Source organism: Geotrypetes seraphini, chromosome 5 (genome assembly GCF_902459505.1).
Source record: "Geotrypetes seraphini chromosome 5, aGeoSer1.1, whole genome shotgun sequence".
NCBI lineage: Eukaryota > Metazoa > Chordata > Amphibia > Gymnophiona > Dermophiidae > Geotrypetes > Geotrypetes seraphini.
The window spans coordinates 2,348,640-2,372,935 of record NC_047088.1 but is presented as its reverse complement, the minus strand read 5'-3'; the positions used below and the strand labels follow the sequence as shown (position 1 = coordinate 2,372,935).

General features: G+C 44.6%; 1 protein-coding gene across 13 annotated transcripts in view; it reads right to left on the bottom strand.

The window, feature by feature from the left end:
• The window catches only part of ZMYM3 (zinc finger MYM-type containing 3), a 677,821-nt gene that overhangs the window by 319,119 nt on the left and 334,406 nt on the right, over positions 1-24,296 (bottom strand). For all 13 annotated transcript variants that reach the window (XM_033945153.1, XM_033945158.1, XM_033945160.1 and 10 more), the window contains one exon: positions 21,538-21,688. In XM_033945153.1, the coding sequence (XP_033801044.1) occupies positions 21,538-21,688 (151 nt within the window). The remainder of the gene's footprint in view (positions 1-21,537; positions 21,689-24,296) is intronic.

The following is a 24,296-nucleotide window of genomic DNA, read 5'->3' as shown; positions in this document are numbered from 1 at the left end:
ATCAACACGGGATGGGATAAACCTGGCCATGGACTGTGCCAATTGAAAAGGCGCATTTAGAGTCTTCTACTGTACACCACATCCTGAATATCCTGATGCATCGGAAAAGAGCAGGATGCCAACCGGATATCCTGAAGCAGAGGGTCCACAATACGAGGGGGGTCCTTAACTTCCTCTTAAAAACTGAAGACACCTAGAGAATCAGCTCCCAGTGAAAAATGTGCTCGTCTGACACATCCTTGCCAAGCAGCGCCTCCAAAAACCCCATCCACATCAACCGTCCCCCCCAAAGAGATCTTTGCGTTCCACCCCAAGATCCAAGTTCTCATCCAGAGAAACTGGGTGAGCCAGAAAAAATTCCTCGTCCAAAGACACCTGTGGCTGCTTGGACGATGGCTAAGGAGACTGGACGGGGGCAGATACCGCAGGAGACTGAGTGGGGACAGATACGGAAGGTAGAGACCCTCCCCTGCAGACTTGGAGACCCCCGGGGAAGAAGCAGGACCCCCAGCTGCCTGCAAATAAGCCTTGTACATGGCTAAAACAAAGTTAGAACAACCCCCCTCCCCCCAATGGCACAACAGAACTCACAGCTGGTGAATAAGTAACAGCTAGGACCTGTTCCTGTCACTCTAAAATACAAGGAAGGCCACCTGAAGACACAGGCAAAATGGTGAAATATCATAGAAACATAGAAGATGATGGCAGAAAAGGGCTACAGCCCATCAAGTCTGCCCACTCTGCTTACCCACCCCCTGTCTATGCCCTAATGACCCAATTTCCTTATCTTGACCCTCGTAGGGATCCCACATGGGTATCCCATTTATTCTTAAAGTCTGGCACGCTGTCTGCCTCGATCACCTGCACTGGAAGCTTGTTCCAATGATCAACCACTCTCTCTGTGAAGAAATACTTTCTGGTGTCGCCATGAAATTTTCCGCCCCTGAGTTTGAGCGGGTGCCCTCTTGTGGCCGAGGGTCCCTTGAGAAAGAAAATATCATCTTCCACTTCGACACGTCCCGTGAGGTACTTAAATGTTTCGATCATGTCTCCCCTCTTCCTACGTTCCTCAAGAGTGTAGAGCTGCAATTTGTTCAGTCTCTCTTCGTACGAGAGACCCTTGAGCCCCGAGATCATCCTGGTGGCCGTCCGTTGAACCGATTCAATTCTGCGCACATCTTTACTGTAATGTGGCCTCCAGAATTGCACACAGTACTCCAGATGAGGTCTCACCATGGCCCTGTACAACGGCATTATGACTTCAGGCTTTCGGCTGACGAAACTTCTATTGATACAACCCAATATCTGCCTTGCCTTAGATGAAGCCTTCTCCACTTGATTGGCAGTTTTCATGTCTGCACTGATGATTACTCCTAAATCTCGTTCTGCTGAAGTCCTAGTTAAAGTTTCTCCGTTCAAGAAGTACGTCCTGCATGGATTTCCGCTTCCGAGGTGCATGACCTTACATTTCTTAGCATTGAAGCCTAGCTGCCAGGTAGAGGACCAACTTTCCAATGTAAGCAGGTCCTGCGCCATATAATTCTGTAAACTGCATTCACTTACTATATTACATAGTTTGGCGTCATCGGCGAATAGTGTTATTTTACCTTGAAGCCCTTGAGTCAGATCCCCTATGAATATGTTGAAAAGGAGTGGACCCAGGACCGAGCCCTGCGGCACTCCACTGGTCACCTCCGATGTTTTAGAGAGGGTACCATTAACCACCACCCTCTGAAGTCTGCCACTCAGCCAATCATTGACCCATGCAGTTAGTGTCTCTCCTAACCCCATCGATTCCATCTTGCTTAGCAAAACCGGAGAAAAGACCGCTGAAAAACTCTTCTGAGGCCAGGAGTGGCGAGGCCTGACTAGATCTAGCTGCTAAACCAGAACCGCAGGCAGCAGCTACTGAAGCAGTAAGAGAATCCCCAGCACCATCGGCTGCAACATCAACCTGACTTCCCTGACTGTTGGTGGCTGAGGAAACCCCGGCATGAGCTGTAGAGGAAGCACAGGCTTCTCCACCACCCACAAGCGATGCACATGCAAAGGGGACCCCTGCATGCCGGCACCCAAAAAAGATTTCCCCTCAAAGAAGCCAGAACACTTTGTGCACATGCCAGCTGCATGCACTACTTGGTGCACACATAAAACGCACTTCTGCTTTTTAAATGTGCTCATAGCAAGCATATGCACAGGAGATCGACACAAAACCGCTGGTTAGAAAAAAAGGAAAGCAAATAAAGCCAATTCAAAGTTTCCTTTAGACTGGCTGCCTCAGACCTTCCCCCCCCCAATTGTTCCCACAGCAAACAGCTATCAAGTTTATTAAAAGTTTGTTGTAAACGCAATGTCAAGTTCTTCAATGCGTATGACAATTTAAAATTAGGAGGCAAAAAATGAAACAATTTTAGACAAGTAAACATATAATGTAACATACAAATAATTACCGATACAAAAGGAGAGAGGGATGAATTACAATCTTTAAAGAAGATAAAGGTACATTTAGGGAAAAAACATCTGGAGGGTAACAAAGAATAATTTTAAAAACATGGCTAAGCCTAAAGGAGAGGGTAAGGGAAATTGCGACCTATACTAAGAGAATAAGAGAGTAGACCCCACAGGTTCTCAAAGCTGTAGTCTGTGCCTGAAGGGTGGCCAGGCGTACAGCTGAGTCTCCTCTAAAGAAATAAAATTTGGGGAAATGGGGGGAGGGACTTGATCCGTCGAGAGTGGAATCCCCCAGGTTGGACAGACCCCCGAAAGGGTCCCCTAAGCTCTGTCCAGACAGCAAAAAGGGACAATAAAAAGGACATTAATGAGATCCAACAGGCCCTAACTATCAAAAGGAAAGACTGCACTGGCTTACCACCTCCACCTGCTGGAGACTAAGAACAGACTGATTGTAGATGGGATTGCACAGCCCACTTGTACTAATGCCAAAAGTCAATGTGTCTCAGTCTCCACAAGCTGGCTGAGGAACTTAAACTCATCTGTTCTATGCCGGGCTGGAGGGACGATAAAAAAAGTGGGCTTTTAGCTTGGATTTGAATACTGCTGGAGACAGAGAATGATGTAATGACTCAGGTAGTCTGTTTCAGGCATATGGCACAGCAAGACAGAGTTCACCAGGGGGAGGGGGGAGATAAGTAAAGAGAGATACTGAGGGGCAGCAGAGTGAAAATACTTCCAGGTCAGTAAGAAGAGTTTGAACTGTATTAGGAAATGGATGGGGAGCCAATGGAGTGGCTTGATGAGAGGGGCAAATATGGTGGCTCTTGCAAAAAGTACAGTTACTTACCATAACAGGTGTTATCTGGGGACAGCAGGCAGATATTCTCACATGTGGGCAACATCATCCATGAAGGCTGGTGCCTTCCTGCCTGATGTTTGCTTGTGCACCTCAGTTTTGTAAGCAAGCTGAGAACCAACCAGGGGGAGGTGGGTGGGATGCGAGAATATCTGCCTGCTGTCCCTGAATAGCACCTGTTACGGTAACTTGCTTTATCCTAGGACAAGCAGGCACAGGACTCCCATGTGGGACTCCCTTTCTTACTGCAATGGGATAGAGGTAGAGTTGGACATTAAGAGAATAAATTTTGTAACACTGCTTGGCAAAAAGTGACCATCCAGTCTGGAAAAACATTCCAGACAGTAGTGAGACATGAACGAGTGAACTGAGGACCAAGTGGCTGCTTTGCAGATTTCATCTAAGGAAGTGGAACGTATGAATGCAACTGAAGCTGCCATAGCTCGAACCTTATGTGCTATTACATTACCCCCAAGCTGCAGCCCAGCCTGAGCCTAGCAGAAGGAAATACAGGCCACTAGCCATGTGGAAATAGTTCTCTTGGTTACAGGTCGGCCCAACCTGTTAGGATCAAAGGAGATGAACAGTTGAGGAGAGGTTCTGTGTGGCTTAGTCCTTTGTAAATAATAAGCCAAGGTTCATTTACAGTCTAAGGTATGAAGAGCTGTTTCTCCAGGATGAGAATGAAGCTTTGGAAAGAAAACTGGGAGCACAATCGATTGATTTAGATAGAATTCCATAACTACTTTTGGCAAGAATTTTGGATGGGTGTGAAGAACTGTAAACGGTGGATAAGACACCAATGCTTGAAGCTCACTTATTTGACGTGCAGAAGTGATGGAGACTAAAAATACCATTTTACAAGTGAGATATTTAAGATGAGTAGAAGACTTTGGCTCACATGGAGGTTTCTAATCTAATCTTCCATTTGTGAGTCGCACATACCTATACAGTCTAGTGAGAACAACATTAAGATCTCAAACCATAGGAGGCAATTTGAGAGGTGGTTTGATATTGAAAAGTCCTTTCATAAACCAGGAAACAAGAGGATCAGCAGTCAGAGATTTATTGTTAACTGGAATGTGAAAAGCACTGATAGCACAAAGGTGAACTCTGACTGAAGTGGTTTTAAGACCTGAATTGGATAAGTGGAAAAGGTAGTCCAAAACTGAAGATATGGAGGAGGATGAAGCATCTTGATGAAGAGTACACCACGCTGAAAAACGTGTCCACTTCTGTTGGTAGCACTGCTGTGTAGAAGGTTTTCTGGTAAAATGACTCTGACAGGATCAGAAAGATGAACTTCCACTGAGGTTATCCTGAGAAGTACCAAGCTGTCCGGGGCAGTACTTGGAGAGACCTCCCAGGAAAGGGACTTAGGAGTTCTGATCGACAAGTTGATGAAGCCGTCCACGCAATGTGCGGTGGCGGCAAAAAGGGTGAACAGAATGCTAGGGATGATAAAGAAGTGGATCATGAACAGATCGGAGGTTATCATGCCGTTGTACTGAGCCATGATGCGGCCTCACCTCGAGTACTGCGTACAGCACTGGTCGCCATACATGAAGGAGGACATGGTACTACTCGAAAGGGTCCAGAGAAGAGCGACAAAGATGGTTAATGGGTTGGAGGAGCTGCCATACAGCGAAAGATTAGAGAAACTGGGCCTCTTCTCCCTCAAACAAAGGAGATTGAGAGGGGACATGATAGAAACATTCAAGGTAGTAGATAAGGACAGGTTGTTCACCCTCTCCAAGGAAGGGAGAATGAGAGGGCAGTCTCTAAAAGTTGAAAGGGGATAGATTCTGTACTAACGGAAGGAAGTTCTTCTTCACCCAGAGAGTGGTGGAAAACTGAAACGCTCTTCCGGAGTCTCATAGGGGAAAACACTCTCCAGAGATTCGAGACAAAGCTAGACAAGTTCCTGCTGAACAAGAACGTACGCTGATAGGGCTGGTCTCAGTTAGGATGCTGGTCTTTGACCAGAGGGCCGCCGCTTGAGCAGATTGCTGGGCATGATGGACCACTGGTTTGACATAAGAACATAAGAACATAAGAAATGCCTTCACCGGATCAGACCGAGGTCCATCAAGTCCGGCGAACCGCACACGCGGAGGCCCATTTAGGTACTCCTTTTTGGAGACCCGAAATTACCGTATCCCTCAATATGATTTGCAAGAAGGTGTGCATCCAACTTGCGCTTGAAACCCAGAACAGTAGTCTCCGCTACAACATCTTCCGGAAGAGAATTCCAAGCGCCCACCCAGCAGTGGCAATTATGTTCTTATGTCAGATGCAACAACTGTAGATTGGGATGTAAAAGTGACCCTTGACTCTGTGTGAGAAGAGATGGAAAGATCTGCAGGGGTATTGGATCCTTGACATTGAACTGCTGCAAGTTCTCGCAGGATTTGCGGTTCTTGCGGTAGCCTATCAAGGAGCGGTGCAGGGCCGGCCGGGAGCACGAAAAGCTTGCTCCTGCGTTGCTGGCCCGGGTGCGCCGCTACTACCTTTACAAAGGAAGATTTCCGTGCGTACATGCTAGACCACCAGGGAACAGGTGGTCTAGGGAGGGAAGGAGGGAGGGTGTTAATTATTAATGTCGGCCAGGGCAGGAGACAGGAGAGATCCCTCCTGTCCCTGCCTAAGGCAAGCCTGCAGAAGTCCGTGAGGGTTTCGGGTGATCACTGGGGGATGACCCGAATATAAATCAGGACCTCCATTTTGGGGCCAATTTTGGGGCCCCAAAATCCCAGTTTATATTTGAGTATATATGGTATATCGAGATTCCATCTTTGCTGGCACAGCGGGGACGGAATATGGTGTATCAAGATTTCTTTTGAAAGTTTGAGAAAGAATGGCATTCATGGGTAATTTGAGAGAATTCCTAGGAGGAGACATACCAAGATCTTCCAAATACTCCTTAGAGTATTTTGAGTCAAATTCCAAAGTGATGTTAAGATCCTTACTCATTTGGCATAGAAATTTTGTAAAGGACACCGGATCTGAAGAGGTATGACCTTGTTGAGGAGAAGGTGAATGAGAGCCCCTCGAGGTACCTTTCACAGCAGAGAACGAAGGTGAAGCCTCTCTGGAGTATTGATACCTGAGATCTGAATCCATTAGGCAAAGATGAAGACGAACGTCCACTTCTGGAATCTGAAGAAAACCTCGCAGGAGAAGAATTCGATTGACGAGAATGGTGAGGCTCTGCAACAGATCTCCTCGACAAAGGAATTGGTGGTCTCGACGAGTCTCGATGCCTCGATAAACAAGACCTGTCTCGAGAAGAAGACCTGGGCCTCGATGAATGCCTCAACAAATGATGTGGGCTTGAATCACGGTCCAGTGATTGAGTTGGATCCAGCATTGAAGATGAATGTCAAGGAGTCCTCGTCCTATGCCTCGAAAAGGGCAACGCCTTATGTGAAGAGGTAGGACTGGAAGTCGGAAAACAACGTTGAGACCCTGAAAAGAACTCAGCTCCTTATGTAGAGGTATCTCAAGGCACTCTCAAGGACTCAACTCCTTCTTTAGAGTGTGTAGAATGATCTCGAGGCATTCTCAAGGACTCAACTCCTTGCATAGTGTGTGTAGATTGGACATGAGGCACTCTCAAGACTCCTTTTTTACCCAGAGGGTGGTGGACACATGGAACGCGCTTCCGGAGGTTGTGATAGCCCAGAGCACATTGCAGGGTTTCAAGGAAGGTTTAGATAAGTTCCTAAAAGATAAGGGGATTGAGGGTTACAGATAAAAGAAGAGGTAGGTTACAGAAATGGACAGGAACCACATTACAGGTCATGGACCTGACTGCAATGGACCAATGGTCTGACCCAGTGGTGGCAACTTCTTATGTTCTTATGTTCTTGTATTACTGCTGGACTGCAGGAAGCAGAGTCTAGGCAGGAGTCAATTTGGCAAGCATTTTACCAAACTCCTGATGCAGAATAGTTTCCAACATATTCTGCAAAGCCAGCACCGAAACCACTGGATCTGGTACAATTGATGTGGCTATGGACTCCAAGGAAGATGACCTCGAGGAAAAGTATTGCCTCGATTTTGAGACACGTTTCCTGAGTAGCCTCAGACCCACCAGTTCCAAGGGTGGCATGACCGGAGGAGTTGGCTTAGCTATCTTACCTGACGGAGATACTGAGGATAACGGTGTCTCGGGAGAAGATTTAGCTGATTTCCTCAAAGACGAAGACTTCCCTCTCAAGGAAGGTTTGAGCAAGGTCAAGGTTAAAGGTTTTGGTCCTGTAGAAGACTTTGATGCGGTTGAGGTCGGGGCCGGAATCTGGGTCAAGGCCTTAGGTAAAGGCAGATCCATTCCCCCAAATATTTTTTCAATCTGAACTCAACAACATTTAAGAGCTCGATTTTGAAGTGTAGCACAGCAGGTGCACGACTCCGGAAGATGGTCAGGTTCTAACACATAAGAACATAAGAATTGCCGCTGCTGGGTCAGACCTGTGGTCCACCATGCCCAGCAGTCTGCTCACGCGGCGGCCCCTAGGTCATAGACCAGTGCCCTAACTGAGACCAGCTCTATCTGCGTACGTTCCAGTTCAGCAGGAACTTGTCTAGCTTTGTCTTGAATCCCTGGAGGGCGTTTTCCCCTATAACAGCCTCCGGAAGAGCATTCCAGTTTTCTACCACTTCCTGACGTTTGTACGGAATCTATCCCCTTTTAACTTTAGAAAGTGCCCTCTCGTTCTCCCTACCTTGGAGAGGGTGAACAACCTGTCTTTATCTACTATGTCTATTCCCTTCAGTATCTTGAATGTTTTGATCATGTCCCCTCTTAGTCTCCTCTTTTCAAGGGAGAAGAGGCCCAGTTATCTTTTTTTCAATATTCCTTCTCAGATCATAACTTTTATTAAATTATTCACTGGAAAATGGATACTTTATGCAATCTATGGGGCAAATAACTCTCCTTCCCCTTCTGAAAAAAAATCAGATTTAGATCCCATTATCCCCTCACATTATCGACCAATTGCTAATATACCATTGTTGACAAAGTTGTTAGAATCAATTGTAGCAGGTCAACTTACTTATTATCTGGAGAAATTTTCATTACTTCAACCTTTTCAATATGGGTTTCAGTCTTATTTTAGTATCGAAACTTTATTGATCTCTCTTCTTTCTAAAATCCAACAATTACAACTTCAAAATAAATGTTCAATTTTGCTTCAGTTTGATTTGTCTGTGGCGTTTAATGTTGTACATCATGACATTTTGCTCCAATTACTTTCAGATATAGGTCTTAATCAGGTTGTTCTTGTTTGGTTTTCTAAATTTTTATTGTCCTGATCTTATTCACTTAATATTGATGGTAATATTTCTAATTCCTGGCAACCTCCTTGCGGAGTTCCCCAGGGCTCTCTGCTTTCCCCAATTTTGTTCAATCTTTATATGACAACTTTGAATATTTATAAGTTGTCAGTGTGAGAAACGCTTTTTACTTATGCAGATGACATTTTTATACTGATTGAGATTGACCCAAATATTACCAATTTAACTTTTAAACTAAATCACTGTATCTCTAAACCTCAAACTTGGGCTATGTCTGTCCAGATGAAGCTAAATGCAGCTAAAACTAAACTTCTGTGGTTAGGCCCAAAATTGGATCATCTTCCTTTTGGATTCTGGAGTCTCCCTACAAATTGAGTTCTCCTCTAAGATTTTGGGAATACTTTTTGATTCTTCTCTTACTTTTAAGAATCAAATAAACTCTCTAGTTAAGAAATGTTTTTTCAGCTTACGAATGTTGAGGAAGGTCAGATCTCTTTTCCATCAATGTCATTTTTCTGTTTTGGTCCAATCTATTATATTATCCCAGTTAGATTATTGTAACGTCATTTATCTTGGCATCACTAAGAACTGCCTTCAAAGATTACAATTGATTCAGAATACCACCGCAAAGTTGATCTATGTAAAGAGCAAATTCGACCACGTGACTCCTTTGCTTGTCTCTCTCCATTGGCTCCCGGTTTATTTTAGAATTCAGTTTAAGTGTTTATGTATTGTTTTTAAGATTTTACATGGTATCTTTGCTCCTCTTGTTCCTCAGCTATGGAATGTTTATAGAATTTCATATGCGAGAGGCATTCATCGATTTAAACTTTCTCTTCCTTCTAGGAGAAGAATTCAAGGAGTTAAGAATTTTAGCAGCTCTCTGGGGTTTAAATTTTCCCAACTTTGGAATGAATTTCCCCTAATTTTGAGGTGTCCCAGATCCTTCCAACTCTTCCGTAAACATCTAAAAAAAATTTTATTTGCTAAACTTTTGAAAACTAACTCTTGTATTTCAGTTTACTTTATTTATTTATTTATTTTTATTTATTGTTAACCGCGTCGAGCTTCCTTTGGTTGAAGGCCCGGTATATAAGGTTAAGTTTTAGTTTAGTTTAATTTCAAGTGAGGCCTCGAACAAGGCTTTTCCCCCATGTCTCGAACAAGTTGAATAGCTGGAGACTCGGTCCTGGAAGGATGAGGCGAGTAGTCACTTTAGGACAATAGTCGAGACTGATGAGGTTTTGCTTGTGGTGCCTCGACAGAATGCTCAGGCTGGCTTGCAGAGAGCAGGGTCGAGGCAGGGGCAAGCTTGGCCAAAACAGTGGTAAGCTGTGTGGTCAGTATGGCTTGCAGCATGTCCTCGAAGACAGGCACCGAGACCAATGACTCTGGTCTGAAGATGCAGCAGTGCGCTCCATAGAGGGCAACCTCGAAGATGAGTATTCCCTCTGTTTGGAAGCACGCTTAGGAGGAGATCTCGTATAGGCTGGCATGACTGCACTCGTTGCCTGGATTGCCAGAGACTCAGTTGGAGGCTTCTTAGGTAGCGTACCTGCAGAGGGATGAGGAGACTTGCCTGAGGACGAGACCTTAGAGGCACATCAGACGAGGCCTTCGAGGACAAGGGCGACTTGCTCGAGGTTGAGGACTTGGAAGACGAGGCCACCACGGGGGGGGGGGGGGGGGGGGGTCGAGGCCGAGGCCCTTTCTGCAGACTACTCCATAGGACCAAAGAGCTCCAGGATCTTGGCACGACGCCTCCGGAGAGCTTGTTTCTGAAAGGTAGCACAGCGCGGGCAGGACTCAGGACAAAGTTCAGGCCCCAAGCACTTGATATACCAACGATGGGGGTCGGTGAGAGAAATCGCCCAATTACACTGGCTACACTTCTTAAACCCGGTAAGAGGCAGGGACATAGAAAAAAAAAGTACGGCCAAAAATAAATGAGGGCCGGCAGCAGGGCCTGAGCCCAAGCCCCACCGGACCAACCGACGGAAGAAAAAAATAAAAGGTTTAAATAAAAAAAAAAAGAGACGCGCTGCACAGCGACTAAAAGAAAGAAACAAATAAAGAAAAAAGAAAGCCGCGGTGCAAGACAGCAACTGAAAAATCGGCAGAACTGAGAAACAGGTGCTTCTTGGCTCCGCTGAAAACTGAGGTACCTCACAGGAGATGCACGACCTATGTTTGGCGGGAAGGCACTTGGCACATGCACGGTGCAGCACTCGCGAACTCTTTGAAAATTCTAAAAGCAAGTCTGCCTGCGAGGCTGTCTGGCTGCGGGGCTGCGGCCACGTGGCCTGCCCGGTCAAACGGATGGAAGAATTTTTTTTTTTAAACAACAAAACACGACAAAAATCAGCAATTATGAGAAAATAAACCCAAAACCGCGGACTTAAGAAGGCACAAGTGAAGAAAACTTCACGCAGAGAGTCGAAGACGGACTTCTCGGCTCCGCGGAAAAGTAAGAACTGAGGAGACGCGCCCTGCGCTGGGCAGGAAGGCACTCGCGCATGCACGGTGTGGGCGACTCAAAACTTCGAGTTTCTTCAAGCAAGACTGCTTGTGAGGTGTCCGCATCGGGGCTCCGTTGGATCACGTCACCCACTTGTGAGAATACCTGCCTGCTTGTCCTGGGATAATTGACCGCAATTCTCCAGATGAAGTCACACCATGGAGCAAAACAGGGGTATTATAATATTCTTAGTCTTGTTAACAATCCATTTTTTAATAATTCCTAGTATCCTGTTTGCTTTTTTGGCCGCCGCCACACATTAGGCAGAAGGTTTCATCTTATTGTCTACAATCATACCCAGATCCTTTTCTTGGGCGCTAATCCCCAAGGTGAACCCTAACATCCGGTAACTCTGATTCAGGTTATTCTTCCCAATGTGCATCACTTTGCATTTGTCCACATTAAATTTCATCTGCCATTTGGATGCCCAGTATTCCAATTTCCTAAGGTCCACCTGCAATTCTTCACAATCCGCATGCATTTTAACAACTTTGAACAGTTTAGTGTCATCTACAAATTTAATCACATCACTCGTCGTTCCAATTTCCAGATCATTTATAAATAAGTTAAATAGCACTGGCACTCCACTGTTTACTCTCCTCCATTGAGAAAAATGACCATTTAACCCTACCCTCTGTTTTCTATCCGATAACGAATTCCTAATCCACAACTAAACTTTGCCACCTATCCCATGACACTTTAACTTTCTCAGAACCAGATTTAGATTCCATGTCAGACAGGGAAGGCGCAAAGGAGGCCGCAGCCAAACCGCACTCTGCAGAAAACATACCACATCCAGATGTACAGCTAATGAGCCCCTCAAAGCAAGGAGGTCCCATACATGAAAGACCTGCAATCTGAACCCAGAGCAAGCCACCGCAAGGCCCTTCTTCAGGCCATCCTGCAAAAACTCCAGGATCCGAGGAATCTAAGGAAGAAGAGAAAGGTTCCCCTGTCGGAGTGCACACCACACTTGGTAGCACTGCCAAGCCTTCATGTAGGCCACTACCATGGACTTCCGTTTACTGTGAAGCAATGTGGCAATCACTGCTGATGAATAGCCCTGGCCCATCAATGTCACGCGCTCAAGAGCCATGCCTTAAGACCAAAGCTGTCCGGATCCTGCAGTGCGATTGGCCCCTGCATGAGGAGGCAAGAGTGACAACGCAACCGGAGCCCCCGATTCTTGCTGAAGCCGAACCAGGTTTGGCTTAGTACATCTTCCAGATTCACCGAGATTTCTTTTAGTTCCTCCACATCATCACCCTTGAAAACCATTTCCAGTTCAGGTAGATCTCTTACTTGTTCTTCCGAAAAGACCAAAGTATAGAATTCATTCAGTCTTCACCAGCCTTACAAATCACATGCAGAAATATAGCAGATGATTCTGCCCAAGAGAAGGATACTCCTCTGGCTGAATGAGACCGCGAGAGGGGACGCAACCACCACTCCAGAATGTTGTACGCCACCACCGACCAAGGCAGGGGTGCAAGTAACGGGTCCCACTGTGGATTCCAGCGTGACAGCAGAGCCTCCTGAAGATATTGCCACATCATCGGGGTCAGAGTGGCCAGGAAGGTTCTGATGACCTGGTGAAGTCTCTCCTGATGGGACATAACATGACATATAACATAAAAATTCATTTTGAGACCGCATCCCCTTTAAGTTCTATGCGGTTTACAAAAGATTAGCTAGGAATACACAATTAATACATTACATTACATTAGGGACTTCTATTCCGCCTATACCTTGCAGTTCAAGGCGGATTACAAAAGAGCCAACTGGACATTTCCAGTGAAGTTACAACAGTTTTTTTGGGTTTTTTTGGTTACAAGAGAGGAGAGAGAGCTGGATTGATTCCAGAAGAACTTGCAACTTGGATATTAAATTGACTGTACGTTACTGTGTGATATAACAAATAGATTACAGTTAGAGTACAAATAAGATTACGCTACATTTCAGGGATCTGAATACTTGGTTGGTGTTTTGGGGAGGAAGAGATTATTTAAGTGGAGGTTTTGGGGGAGAATTTAACTAGGAGGAGGGGGAAGGGTTGGATTAAGATATCTGGATAAATTTTTTGAAAAGTAGTGTTTTGATTTCTTTTTGAAAAGTTTTGAAGTCGCCCGTTGCCATCAACAGGTTGGAGATGGAGTGGTTAGGTTTTGCTGCTTGCGTCGCCAGAAGGTTATCAAGCATCTTTTTGCACTGAGTGCCCTTGAGTGGAGGGAAGGCCTTGTACGGTCTGTGTCTGTGCATGGCCGTTTGGAGGAGGATGGGCAGGGGAGAGCTTCAATGGCTGGAAGGGTGTAGATGGGCTGGAGTAAGTCTTAACAGAGATTTCGGCAGTTGGAACCCAAGCACAGTACCGGGTAAAGCTTTGGATTCTCGCCCAGAAATAGCTAAGAAGAAAAAAAAAATAATAATAATAATAATTTAAATTGAATCAGATTGGGCAGACTGGATGGACCATTCGGGTCTTTATCTGCCTTCATCTACTATGTTACTATGTTTGAGGTGAGGATCTGGTTTAGGCGGTTGTTTAGATAGGGGGGGGGCAGAGCCGTTTAATGCTTTGAATAATAGATAGTAGAATTTGAATTGAATTCGTGCTTGCATAGGTAGCCAGTGAGAGTCTAGGAAGGCAGTTGTAATATGATATTTTCTCAGGGAGTAGATCAGTCTGAGGGCAGTGTTTTGTATAGTCTGAAGTTGTTTTATCATGTTGGCAGAATTTTCTTATTTTACGTAGATTTCTCATAATTAAAAAAGCTTTCTGGGATGTTTTATTGATTTGGGACTGCATTGTGCAGCATCTGTCTATCGTTACTCCTAGGAGTTTGAGTTCGGGCTGTATTGGGTATTTGGTGTTTTTAATTTTCAGTTCTGTAATGGTGGGAGTTTTGGCCTTTTCGAGCAGAAGGAATTTTGTTTTATCTGAGTTTAGTTTCAGTTTGTGGTCTACTATCCATTTTTCCACTGCATCTAGGATTGTTTCCAGCTTTGCTGTTTTTGGTGGGCTCTGATGGGTCGAAAGGGAGGAGTATGGTGATGTTGTCTGCGTAGCTGAAGGATGTAACATTTAAGTTATCTAAAGTGGCTCCAAGGGAGGAAATAAAGAGGTTGAAGAGCATAGGTGATAGAGGTTATCCTTGTGGAACTCCGCATGGGTTGGACCATGGTTCTGATTTGATATCATTGGACTTTACCCTGTAGGTTTTTGATTTGAGGAATCCTTGGAACCAATTGTAGACCTTGCCTGAGATCCCAACAGTGTCAGGTATCTGTAGCAGTATGGAGTGGTCGACCAGGTCAAATGCTGCGGAGAGGTCAAGTTGGGAAACTAGAAACCCAAGAACTTGAGAGGTCAAGTTAGGAGACTAGTTAGGAGACTAGAAACCCAAGAACTTTGAAAACAAGTAAGTATTTCAACTGTCTCCTAAAATGCAAAATATGATATAGACCTTAATAGAAAAAGTTTAAATTCCTTATCCCAGATTGCAGCTTGGTAATCAAAACCCTAAAATTATCACTTACAACTCCCAACACTGAGACAATTCCTACCCTTCCAGCAATAGACACAACAGGCTCAAGGGCTGACATGACCTGGAGCTCATTCGAAAGCCCAGACTGGAACCTTTTTCTCAAACTCTTCTCGAAATATGCCAACTCCAACTGCCTATTAGACAACTGCCCACCCACCATTATTAAATCTGCTCCCCCTTAATTCAAAGCCGAACTCTTCAATTGGATCTCATTATGCCTGTCCACCGGCCTTTTCCCCACTGAACTCAGCCACATTCTCGTATCCCCCCGCCTCAAAAACAACAAAGAACCCATCTCCTCCATCACCAACTACAGACCCATCGCCAACATACCACTCTTCCAAAAACTAATGGAAGGCCTCATTAACCATGACCTCATGAACTACTTAGAAAAGTTCAACATCCTTCCTGATTTTCAATCCGGCTTCCGAGCAAACCACAGCACGGAAACAGTCCTAGCTGCTCTAACCAACTACCTCCTCCAACTATTCTCCCTGGGCAAAAGCGCCCTAGTACTCCAATTCGACCTAAGCAGCGCTTTCGACCTGGTCGACCATGATATTATGCTCCGTTGCCTTGACTCCATCGGCATTTCCGGCCAAGTATTCCACTGGTTCTCTAGCTTCCTAACTAGCCGTACCTATCAAGTCCACAGCAATGGAATCTTCTCCCATCAATGGCGTAATTCCTGTGGAGTTCCACAAGGCTCCCCACTCTCCCCCTCCCTCTTTAACATCTACTTGGCACCTCTAGCACGTACACTACCTGATTTAAATCTTAAATCATTCATCTACGCTGATGACATCACCATCATCATCCCCTTAACTTCACTCACCCAACAGACGGAACAACTCACATCCTCCATCCTCACCAAATTAGAACAATGGACCTCACAATTTAAATTAAAATTGAACACCGAAAAAACCAAAATCTTTCTAGCAAGCCCTACCCACAAAATAACAAACACCTCCATAAAACTGAACGGCCTAGATTATCCTATCAACCCCTCCATAAAAATACTCGGAGTCATCCTAGATAGATGCTTAACATTAGAAGACCATACCAATGCCCAGGTCAAAAAATGCTTCTGTACCCTCTGGAAACTCCGCACTATTAAACACCACTTCGACCACCTCTCCTTCCGCTTACTGGTCCAATCATTAATCTTAAGCATATTGGACTACTGTAACATCATATACCTAGGAACCTACAAAAACACCATCAAACGCCTAAGAATAGTACAAAATGCCGCTGTCCGCCTCATCTTCGGCCTCAAAAAATACGACCACGTCAGCCCCTATTATGCTAAACTCCACTGGCTGCCGGTGGAGGCAAGAATCATCTTTAAATTTGCCTGCCTCTGCTTCAAAACCTTAGCAGGCTCCTCACCAATCTACCTATCCGATCACCTTAAAATTGCACGCCCCTCTCGCACACGAAACACCTACCTGTTCTCCTTCCCCTCCATGAAGGGCTGCCTCTACAAAAAATTCCTTGACCGATCTCTAGCATTCCAAGCGGGCAAATGGAACAAATGCCTCTCTACCCTTATCTCCAATTCCCCCCACTATCAAACATTCCGGAAGTTAACCAAAACCTACCTCTTTGACAAATTCCTCTGATCAACCCTCCCTCCTCCCCCTTCCCCTCCTGACCTCTCCCCCTAAACCCTTACTACCTCATGCAACACTGCAATCTGTAACGCTGCTGTATCTAACTATAGCAATTGTAACCGTTCTGAACATATAACCTAACTGTCAAAATAACTTCACAGCATATTTATTGCCAAAAAAATGTAAAGGTAACCTGACTGAATTTGTACCGTCCAAAATGTAAATCTAACCTTAATGAAATTGTAACATCGCTGTAAATGTACAGTCTCTTCTTCTGTTAACCGCATAGAACTTCCATGGTAATGCGGTATACAAGAATAAAGTTATTATTATTATTATTATTTACAACCATTCACCGATGGAAAATTCAAAAGAACTTTAGTGCTTCGAGAAAATTTTTGAATAGAAAACCAAAATGATTCAGTCAAATAGGAAGGAGAATCGCTAGCTAATACTTTGTAATACATACAATCCAGGTTAAAGATAACCCTCACTTCCATTGGCAGCCAGTGCAATTCTCGATAGAAATGATATATGTGATCATACTTTTTCAAAACATAAATAAGTCTTGCTGCAGCATTTTGAATAATTTTCAATCTTGAAAAAGATTTTTCTTTGTTCCAGCCAAATAGACTATATTACAGTAGTCCAAATGGCTTAATACCTAAGACTGTACCAACAATCTGAAGGCCGAAAAATCAAAATAAGCCCTTAAGAGTGCACAATTTCCAGAGAATATGAAAACATTTATGAACCACCAAAAATACTTGGGTACATATTGCTAGATGTTGATCGATAGTTACCCCCAAATCTTAATTGGATGGATCAGATATTGCACCATCTTTAATGAAATGCCGGTCTCAAAGATATTCTGCCGAGATGGGACACGGGTAGAAATACTTTGTTCTGCCCTGTGTGAAATCGAATTCCCAGGTACTCCAAATCTTGGGTAGGCTCGATGTGAATCTTCTAGAAGTTATCACCCAGCCCAGACGTTGCAGCAACTGAACCATCTACTGGACCACCTAATGCCCCTCAGACAGAGAAGAAGCACTGATCAACCAGTCATCCAGATCTAGGTGAACCATGACACCCAGGGAGCAAAGATGGGCCACTACCACCACTATCATTTTGGTGAAGGTCCAGGGTGCCGTCGCCAATCCAAAGGGGAAAACCGCAAACTGAAAATGGTGCCCCAAGATATGAACTACCGAAACCTCCGGTGGTCTGGGAAAATGGGAATGTGGACATATGCCTCCGTCAAATCTAGGGAGGCCATAAACTACCCCGGTGCCTCAGATGCTATCACTGAGCACACTGTCTCCATGCAAAAGTGGGGCACTTTCAGAGCCACATCGACTGCCTTGAGGTTCAGAATCGGTCTCCAGTCGTCGGATCCTTTCTGTGAAACAATGAAGTATATTGAGCATTTCCCAGAGCCCAAGACTCGCTCTGGCACGGGTTCAATTGCCGCAAGATCCAAAAGTCTTCCGACCTTGGCCTTCTCAGGACGACCCACAGTGGAATCCAGAAAATATTAGATCAGAGGACAAGAACAAGAACTCCAATTTGTGGCCATAGCAGAGAACCTCCAGAACCCAGTGGTCGGAGATGATGGGACTCCCATTCCGCCAGAAAAGCTGACAACCTCCCCTTCCCCCCGATGCACGGAGGAGACGGCAGCCTAGCATCAGAACTGTTTCTTAGCGGAAGCAGCCAGCTGTCTTGTCATTAACTGTTGATGGTTAGTCCCGCTGAGGCGTGGTCTGGCAGACGAAGAGGACTGCTGTCCTGAGGAAGAACCGAGTACAGATGGGAACACCAAAAGGGCCGAAAATTTGAATATACTGAACTACTGGAAGGGCGGGACCTGCTCCCAGGCAAAACCTTGGGTTTGTGATCCTGAACACTGGCCATAAAGGTCATCCAGACCCAGGCTGGCAACTAGCTCAATGTAGCTTTAGAAGATGACATATATAACATACATAAAAATCTGGTTCTAGTATTCATGTGGACTGGACCTAACACAGTCCGTGTTTCAAAGAAACACTTCTTTCTCAGGGGTCCCAGATGATGGTACGTGGAATATCAAAAAACCAGATAGGATAAAAAACAAAACAAAACAAAATCTGTAAAAAACAAAAACAATCCAATAAGAACATAAGAAAAGCCTTACTGGGTCAGACCAATGGTCCATCAAGCCCAGTGGCCCGTTCTCACGGTGACCAATCCAGGACACTAGTATATGGCCAAAACTCAAGGTGTAGCAATATTCCATGCTACCAATACAGGGCAAGCAGTGGCTTCCCCCATGTCTTTCTCAATAACAGACTATGGACTTTCCTCCAGGAACTTGTCCAAACCTTTCTTAAAACCAGCTATGCTATCTGCTCTTACCAATCAAATCTGATTAGCTTCTTCGACTGGGTAGCAAGACAACTGGATGCCGGGGAGTCCCTGGACGTAGTGTATTTGGACTTCAGCAAAGCTTTTGATAGCGTCCCACACCGCAGGTTATTGAACAAGTTGAAATCGCTGGGATTAGGGGAAACACTAGCTGCATGGGTTAAGGATTGGCTGAGCGGTAGATTTCAGAGGGTGATGGTAAATGGTACACCATCCAAAACATCAGACGTGACCAGTGGAGTGCCACAGGGCTCGGTCTTGGGTCCAATCCTATTCAACATATTCATAAGTGATATGACCCAAGGGCTCAGAGGAAAAATATCATTGTTCGCCGATGACGCCAAACTGTGCAACATAGTAGGTAAAAGCACTATGCCTGACAGTATGACGCAGGACCTACTACTATTAGAATAATGGTCATCGACTTGGCAGCTCAACTTCAATGCTAAAAAATGCAAAGTGATGCATCTGGGTAAAAGAAATCTGTGCAGGACTTACACGTTAAATGGTGAGACCTTAGTTAGAACTAAGGAAGAACGGGATTTAGGAGTAATCATTAGTGATGACATGAAAACTGCCAATCAAGTGGAAAAGGCTTCCTCCAAGGCAAGGCAAATGATGGGTTGTATCCGTAGAGGTTTTATCAGCAGGATGCCAGAGGTCATAATGCCACTGTACAGGTCCATGGTGAGACCTCATTTGGAATATTGTGTTCAATTCTGGAGACCACATTACCGGAAAGATGTGCTGAGAGTTGAGCCAGTTCAGCGGATGGCCACTAGGATGGTCTCAGGGCTCAAGGATCTTCCGTACGAAGTAAGGCTGAATAAATTGCAGCTGTACTCACTTGAAGAACGAAGAGAGAGAGGGGATATGATTGAGACATTTAAATATATCACGGGTCGTATCGAGGTGGAAGAGGATATCTTTCGTCTTATGGGACCTTCGTCCACCAGAGGGCATCTGCTGAAAATCAGGGGAGGGAAATTTCATGGTGACTCCAGAAAGTATTTCTTCACTGAGAGGGTGGTCGATCATTGGAATGAACTCCCACGGCAGGTGATTGAGGCCAACAGCATGGCAGATTTCAAAAATAAATGGGATATTCATGTGGGATCTCTAATGAGGTAAGGACAGGAGGTTGATGAGCAAACTCATGGGGGAAGGGTCACTAGAGTGGGCAGACTTGATGGGCTTTGGCCCTTTTCTGCCATCATTTTTCTATGTTTCTATCTTCTGGCAATGCATTACAGAGCTTAACTATTCTCTGAGTGAAAAAAATTTCCTCCTATTGGTTTTAAGAGTATTTCCCTGCAACTTCATCGAGTGTCCCCTAGTCTCCAATTTTGAAGAAAAATAGCGTGGGAAAAGTAAAGGAACCCTAAGAAAATGACAATTTTGGGATTTTGGAGGTAGGGAGTGGTAGGGCATGCAGGGAAATCACCCAAAAAACCCTTCTGAAGACTACCCAAAATCGATGAGTCAGGCTGTCAGCCTCTTACTCACTGTTACATGTGCTGTCTGATAGAAGTTGCAGGCAAAGCTGAACACAGCATACAGGGAGACCCCTGAGCCTCAGGGAATGGGAAATCTGGATTTCAAGTCTTCCGACTGCCCCACTAGCCTGACCACTATGGCTAGAGACCTCCGCCACCCATGGACACGCTGTGCAGAAATCTGGAGGAGGAACGCAGTCTGGCTCCGATCCTAATCGCGCCTCCAAGGAACTGCTCAGCCTGCGCTATACCCACTAGCAGACAAACCTGGTGTGACTAACTCTCAAGGGAAAAGTCACAGAGCCCCAATCAGATGTGCAGGCTGTCCAGGGGGCTTACTGCCGAACAGGGAACCCCCTCCCACAAACAGACGTTCTCCAACAGTCTGCGATCTCCTGCTACAAGGATGTCCCTGCAGGGAACCTCCATAGCACGAAGGTGAAACTGTGACTGAAAAGTACCGAAATTACTGAAAAAAAACACAAAAAGAAACACGAGCAGAAAAGATAAGCTCCTACAGCCTGGCCTGCAGGAATTTAGACTGGAGTCCAGAGTAGCATGCTCAGTGGTTAGGTGTGAGAGGGAGGGGGGTAAAAGCTTCAAATGTTTGAGGCTTCCTATAGATCCCTGGCAGGAGGAAGTAAACAACCCACTGGCCCTGGAATAAAGTGGGATTGTACAAGAATAGTCAATATAACTCCCACCCCATGCAAAATTATTTCTGACTCTACAACCCTGTTCATAAATCCCTGGTACACTCAGGAATGCATTACTTTGAAAAAGGCTTGTACAACGCTAGAGAACCTGGCTGAAAAATTCACAAAGAGCAAGCCAGGGAAATTGGAAAAGGGTAAAGCAAGCAAAATTAGGCCTGCTATTTATGCGATCTGATGTGCTTGTTAGTGATGTGGGCACTGGCACTTTATATTGCTGGCATCTGGGTAACTCCCACCAACACCCCTACTTTGCCCCCTATAACAGCAGTCTCTTGCCCACTTTCAGTATGGATGGTTAGAGACATTATTCAACTGTACTGCCCCAGTTAGGCACTGCTGAATAGATTTAAGCAGGCAAGAGCCTTCCTTGCCTGCTTCAATCACTTTGAATATTGACTCAAAACATTTGACTAGATGTTAAAGTACGAATTTTGTTAATCTACATTTATTTTTAATGTGTATATGGGAGCTATACAGTAGGACATTGGTTTTGTTGGGGGGGGGTTTACAACCTTTAAAAGTAGAAATCAATTTTTGTTATCAGAGCAATTAAACAACAATAAAGCCAGTGACAGAAATTACAAAAGTGATCAAGAACAATAGATAAAAAATTGCACATGCAGGTTGTCTCTCACCAATTAAAGCAGACTGTTTCACTTTATGTGACGTGATGCAGCAGATGGAGCAGAAAAGACCCATCCTGCCATTGCGATCCACATTGGACAACATCTCAAAGTTCTTGCACAAAGTCTTGCACCACATGCATGGATACACTTTTGTGTTTTTCTGTAAGAAAAATGTTACAGAACGACATGCATGAAAACCATCTCCAACTTCAAACCCCAGTTTAACACCTATGTGATGGGGGAACAGTGGTTAGAGGGTTGTATGCCTTTTCTTAGAGAAGAGATTTTAGCAGATTAACCCTTTCAGGACTATAAGGATCGTAGGCCAATTTTTGTGGTTTTGACGACATTTTTATGGTAAAAAGGGCTTGCAGATGCCAAAAAATTGATTTTTTTTGTGAAATATCATTATTTTTTTTTTTTTTAAATCACACTTCTGGCTTATGGACAGTGTGGCAAGTGAATCTTCTCGTCAATCTGGCAACGACGCTAATGAATGAATGTCGGAACCAGTTTGTTTACATAAAGGCAGTATCATATGGAATCCGTACATATCAAATTTAGAACTGTAGACTATCCCAATCAAAATTTATAGGATTTTAAAGTTATGGGACAAATATGTCCCTTGGTCCTGAAAGGGTTAAGGAGGCCACATTAAATGGATGCAGCTGATATACACCTTGTCAGCCCTAGCATTGCTAGCAATCAGCAGTTTTGGTTGCCCTAACCAATGTCAGCAAAGGCCTATGGGAAATTATATCAATCTGACTCTGGAATGTTGATGCAGAATTCTGTGCTCCTGCACAGAATTCACATACATTAAGCATCCAGCCAGACTGGATTGTTTATCAAGAAGATAGGCTGCTTGAATGGGACAAAGAAGTCAGAGACTAATCCCATCTACCATGCCTGCAAGTATCACACCTTCCTTAACCATTGTTTCAAACAGTTTACAAATTCTAAACAGAAAGATACTGGGAAATTCAATAGATTCTATATTTAGAATAAGATTCCAAGCTATAAAAGCCCCCTCACAACATCACCCCCTCTCTTGCTCTATCTCTGGAACCTGAAGCTGGGGACATCATCCCCCACCTTTCTCTCACTACTTTTCTCTCTACCTCTCTGTCCTCACAGCACCTATTCTCTCTCATTCACATGAGCACAGAAGCATTCTTTGTAATTGTAAAACTTATATCTCTCATTAATTGTAATGCTTAATTGTAACTTTTATGAACCTTGCTTTCTCTGCACAATATATCTATTCTTTATGCCATCACCTCTGGCTGTGCTTCTCATTTGAGTTTACTTCCTGGTGAATCTTCTATGAAGGTATTGAACTCGGGACCTGGCGTAAGGGTGCCTCACTTATCCCCTCCAACCTTGCGACCATCCTTACACACCTAAGAAGCAGTAACTTTAGAAAGGGAATAGTCCATGGGCATTTTCCCTTCTGAAATAACAAGTTTCAAGTTTTCATTATTTTTGATATACTGTTTATCATACAGGTATCTAAACGGTTTACAATAAGCATAAGAGCACATATATGGAAAAATTATGTTCTTATCTGTTAATTTTCTTTCCCTTAGACGCAGCAGATGAATTCAGAGACCAATGGGATAGCACACATCTACCAGCAGGCAGAGATAGAGAAACTGATTAACAGGTGGTCCCATTGGCTGGCACTCCTGTATCTCCAGTATAGCTCCTTGCCCAAGCATCCGTAACCATCAATAGGGATAGCATGGAGAAAAAAAAAAACTTCTTTCCCATAACAAATCTCAAAAGGCAATAATACAGAATACAACCCTCAATAATAACAAACTTCGAAAGTTGGAAAAGAAAAAACCAACAGACAATATCCAGAAAGGGTGGGGCTCTGGATTCATCTGCTGCGTCTAAGGGAAAGAAAATTAACAGGTAAGAACATAATTTTTCCTTCCCTAGCAAAAGCAGCAGATGAAGCCAGAGACCAATGGGATGTTGCAAAGCAATCCTCAATCTGGGTGGGAAGCAAACGCCGCCTCCGCAACAACCGAAGCATAAAACGCCCTTACCGCATGCGCCCCCACATCCACCCAGTAATGCTGAGAGAAAGCACTCTCGGAAGACCAAGTAGCCACGAGACAAAACTCCTCCAAGGAAAAAACCTCTGGACCGAGTCCAAGAAGTAGCCATCACTCTGATGGAATGGTCATGAAGTTCTTTCGCCAACTGCTTTCCTGCCATCAAGCAAGCGTAAAGAATGTCCTCCTGGACCCATCGAGCAATGGAGGCTTTGGACGCCGCCATATGTTTGAGGCGTCCCTTGAAGAATACAAAAAGGTAATCTAAACAACTAAAAGTCATTAGAAACCTTGCTCGCGGAGAACGCTATGCACTTTCAAAAAATGCAGTGAATAAAAGCACGTCTCCCCATTTCTCCTCCCAGGAAGAAGGAAGGAAAAGTGTGCGTGTCATAAAAGAAAGGATGACACCTTCTTAGAAAGAATTGTGGTACCGTCCAAACTGATACCCAAGATTTTGGAAATCAGAAATAGGAATCCCCGCTGAACAAGGCCTGCAACTCAGAAAACTGCAGAGCCGAAACCATGACCACAAGAAATCCCGTGTTCAACGGCACAAGGAGGAAATGAAGCCTTTGGTAAACTGCGAAGAAGTACCTGAAGATTCTACTCCGGACAGGGCTTTCTAAGAGGTGTACAAATATACCGTACTCCGTTTAGGAACTGAACTACATGAAGCTGAGAAGTAATCGAAGAGCAATA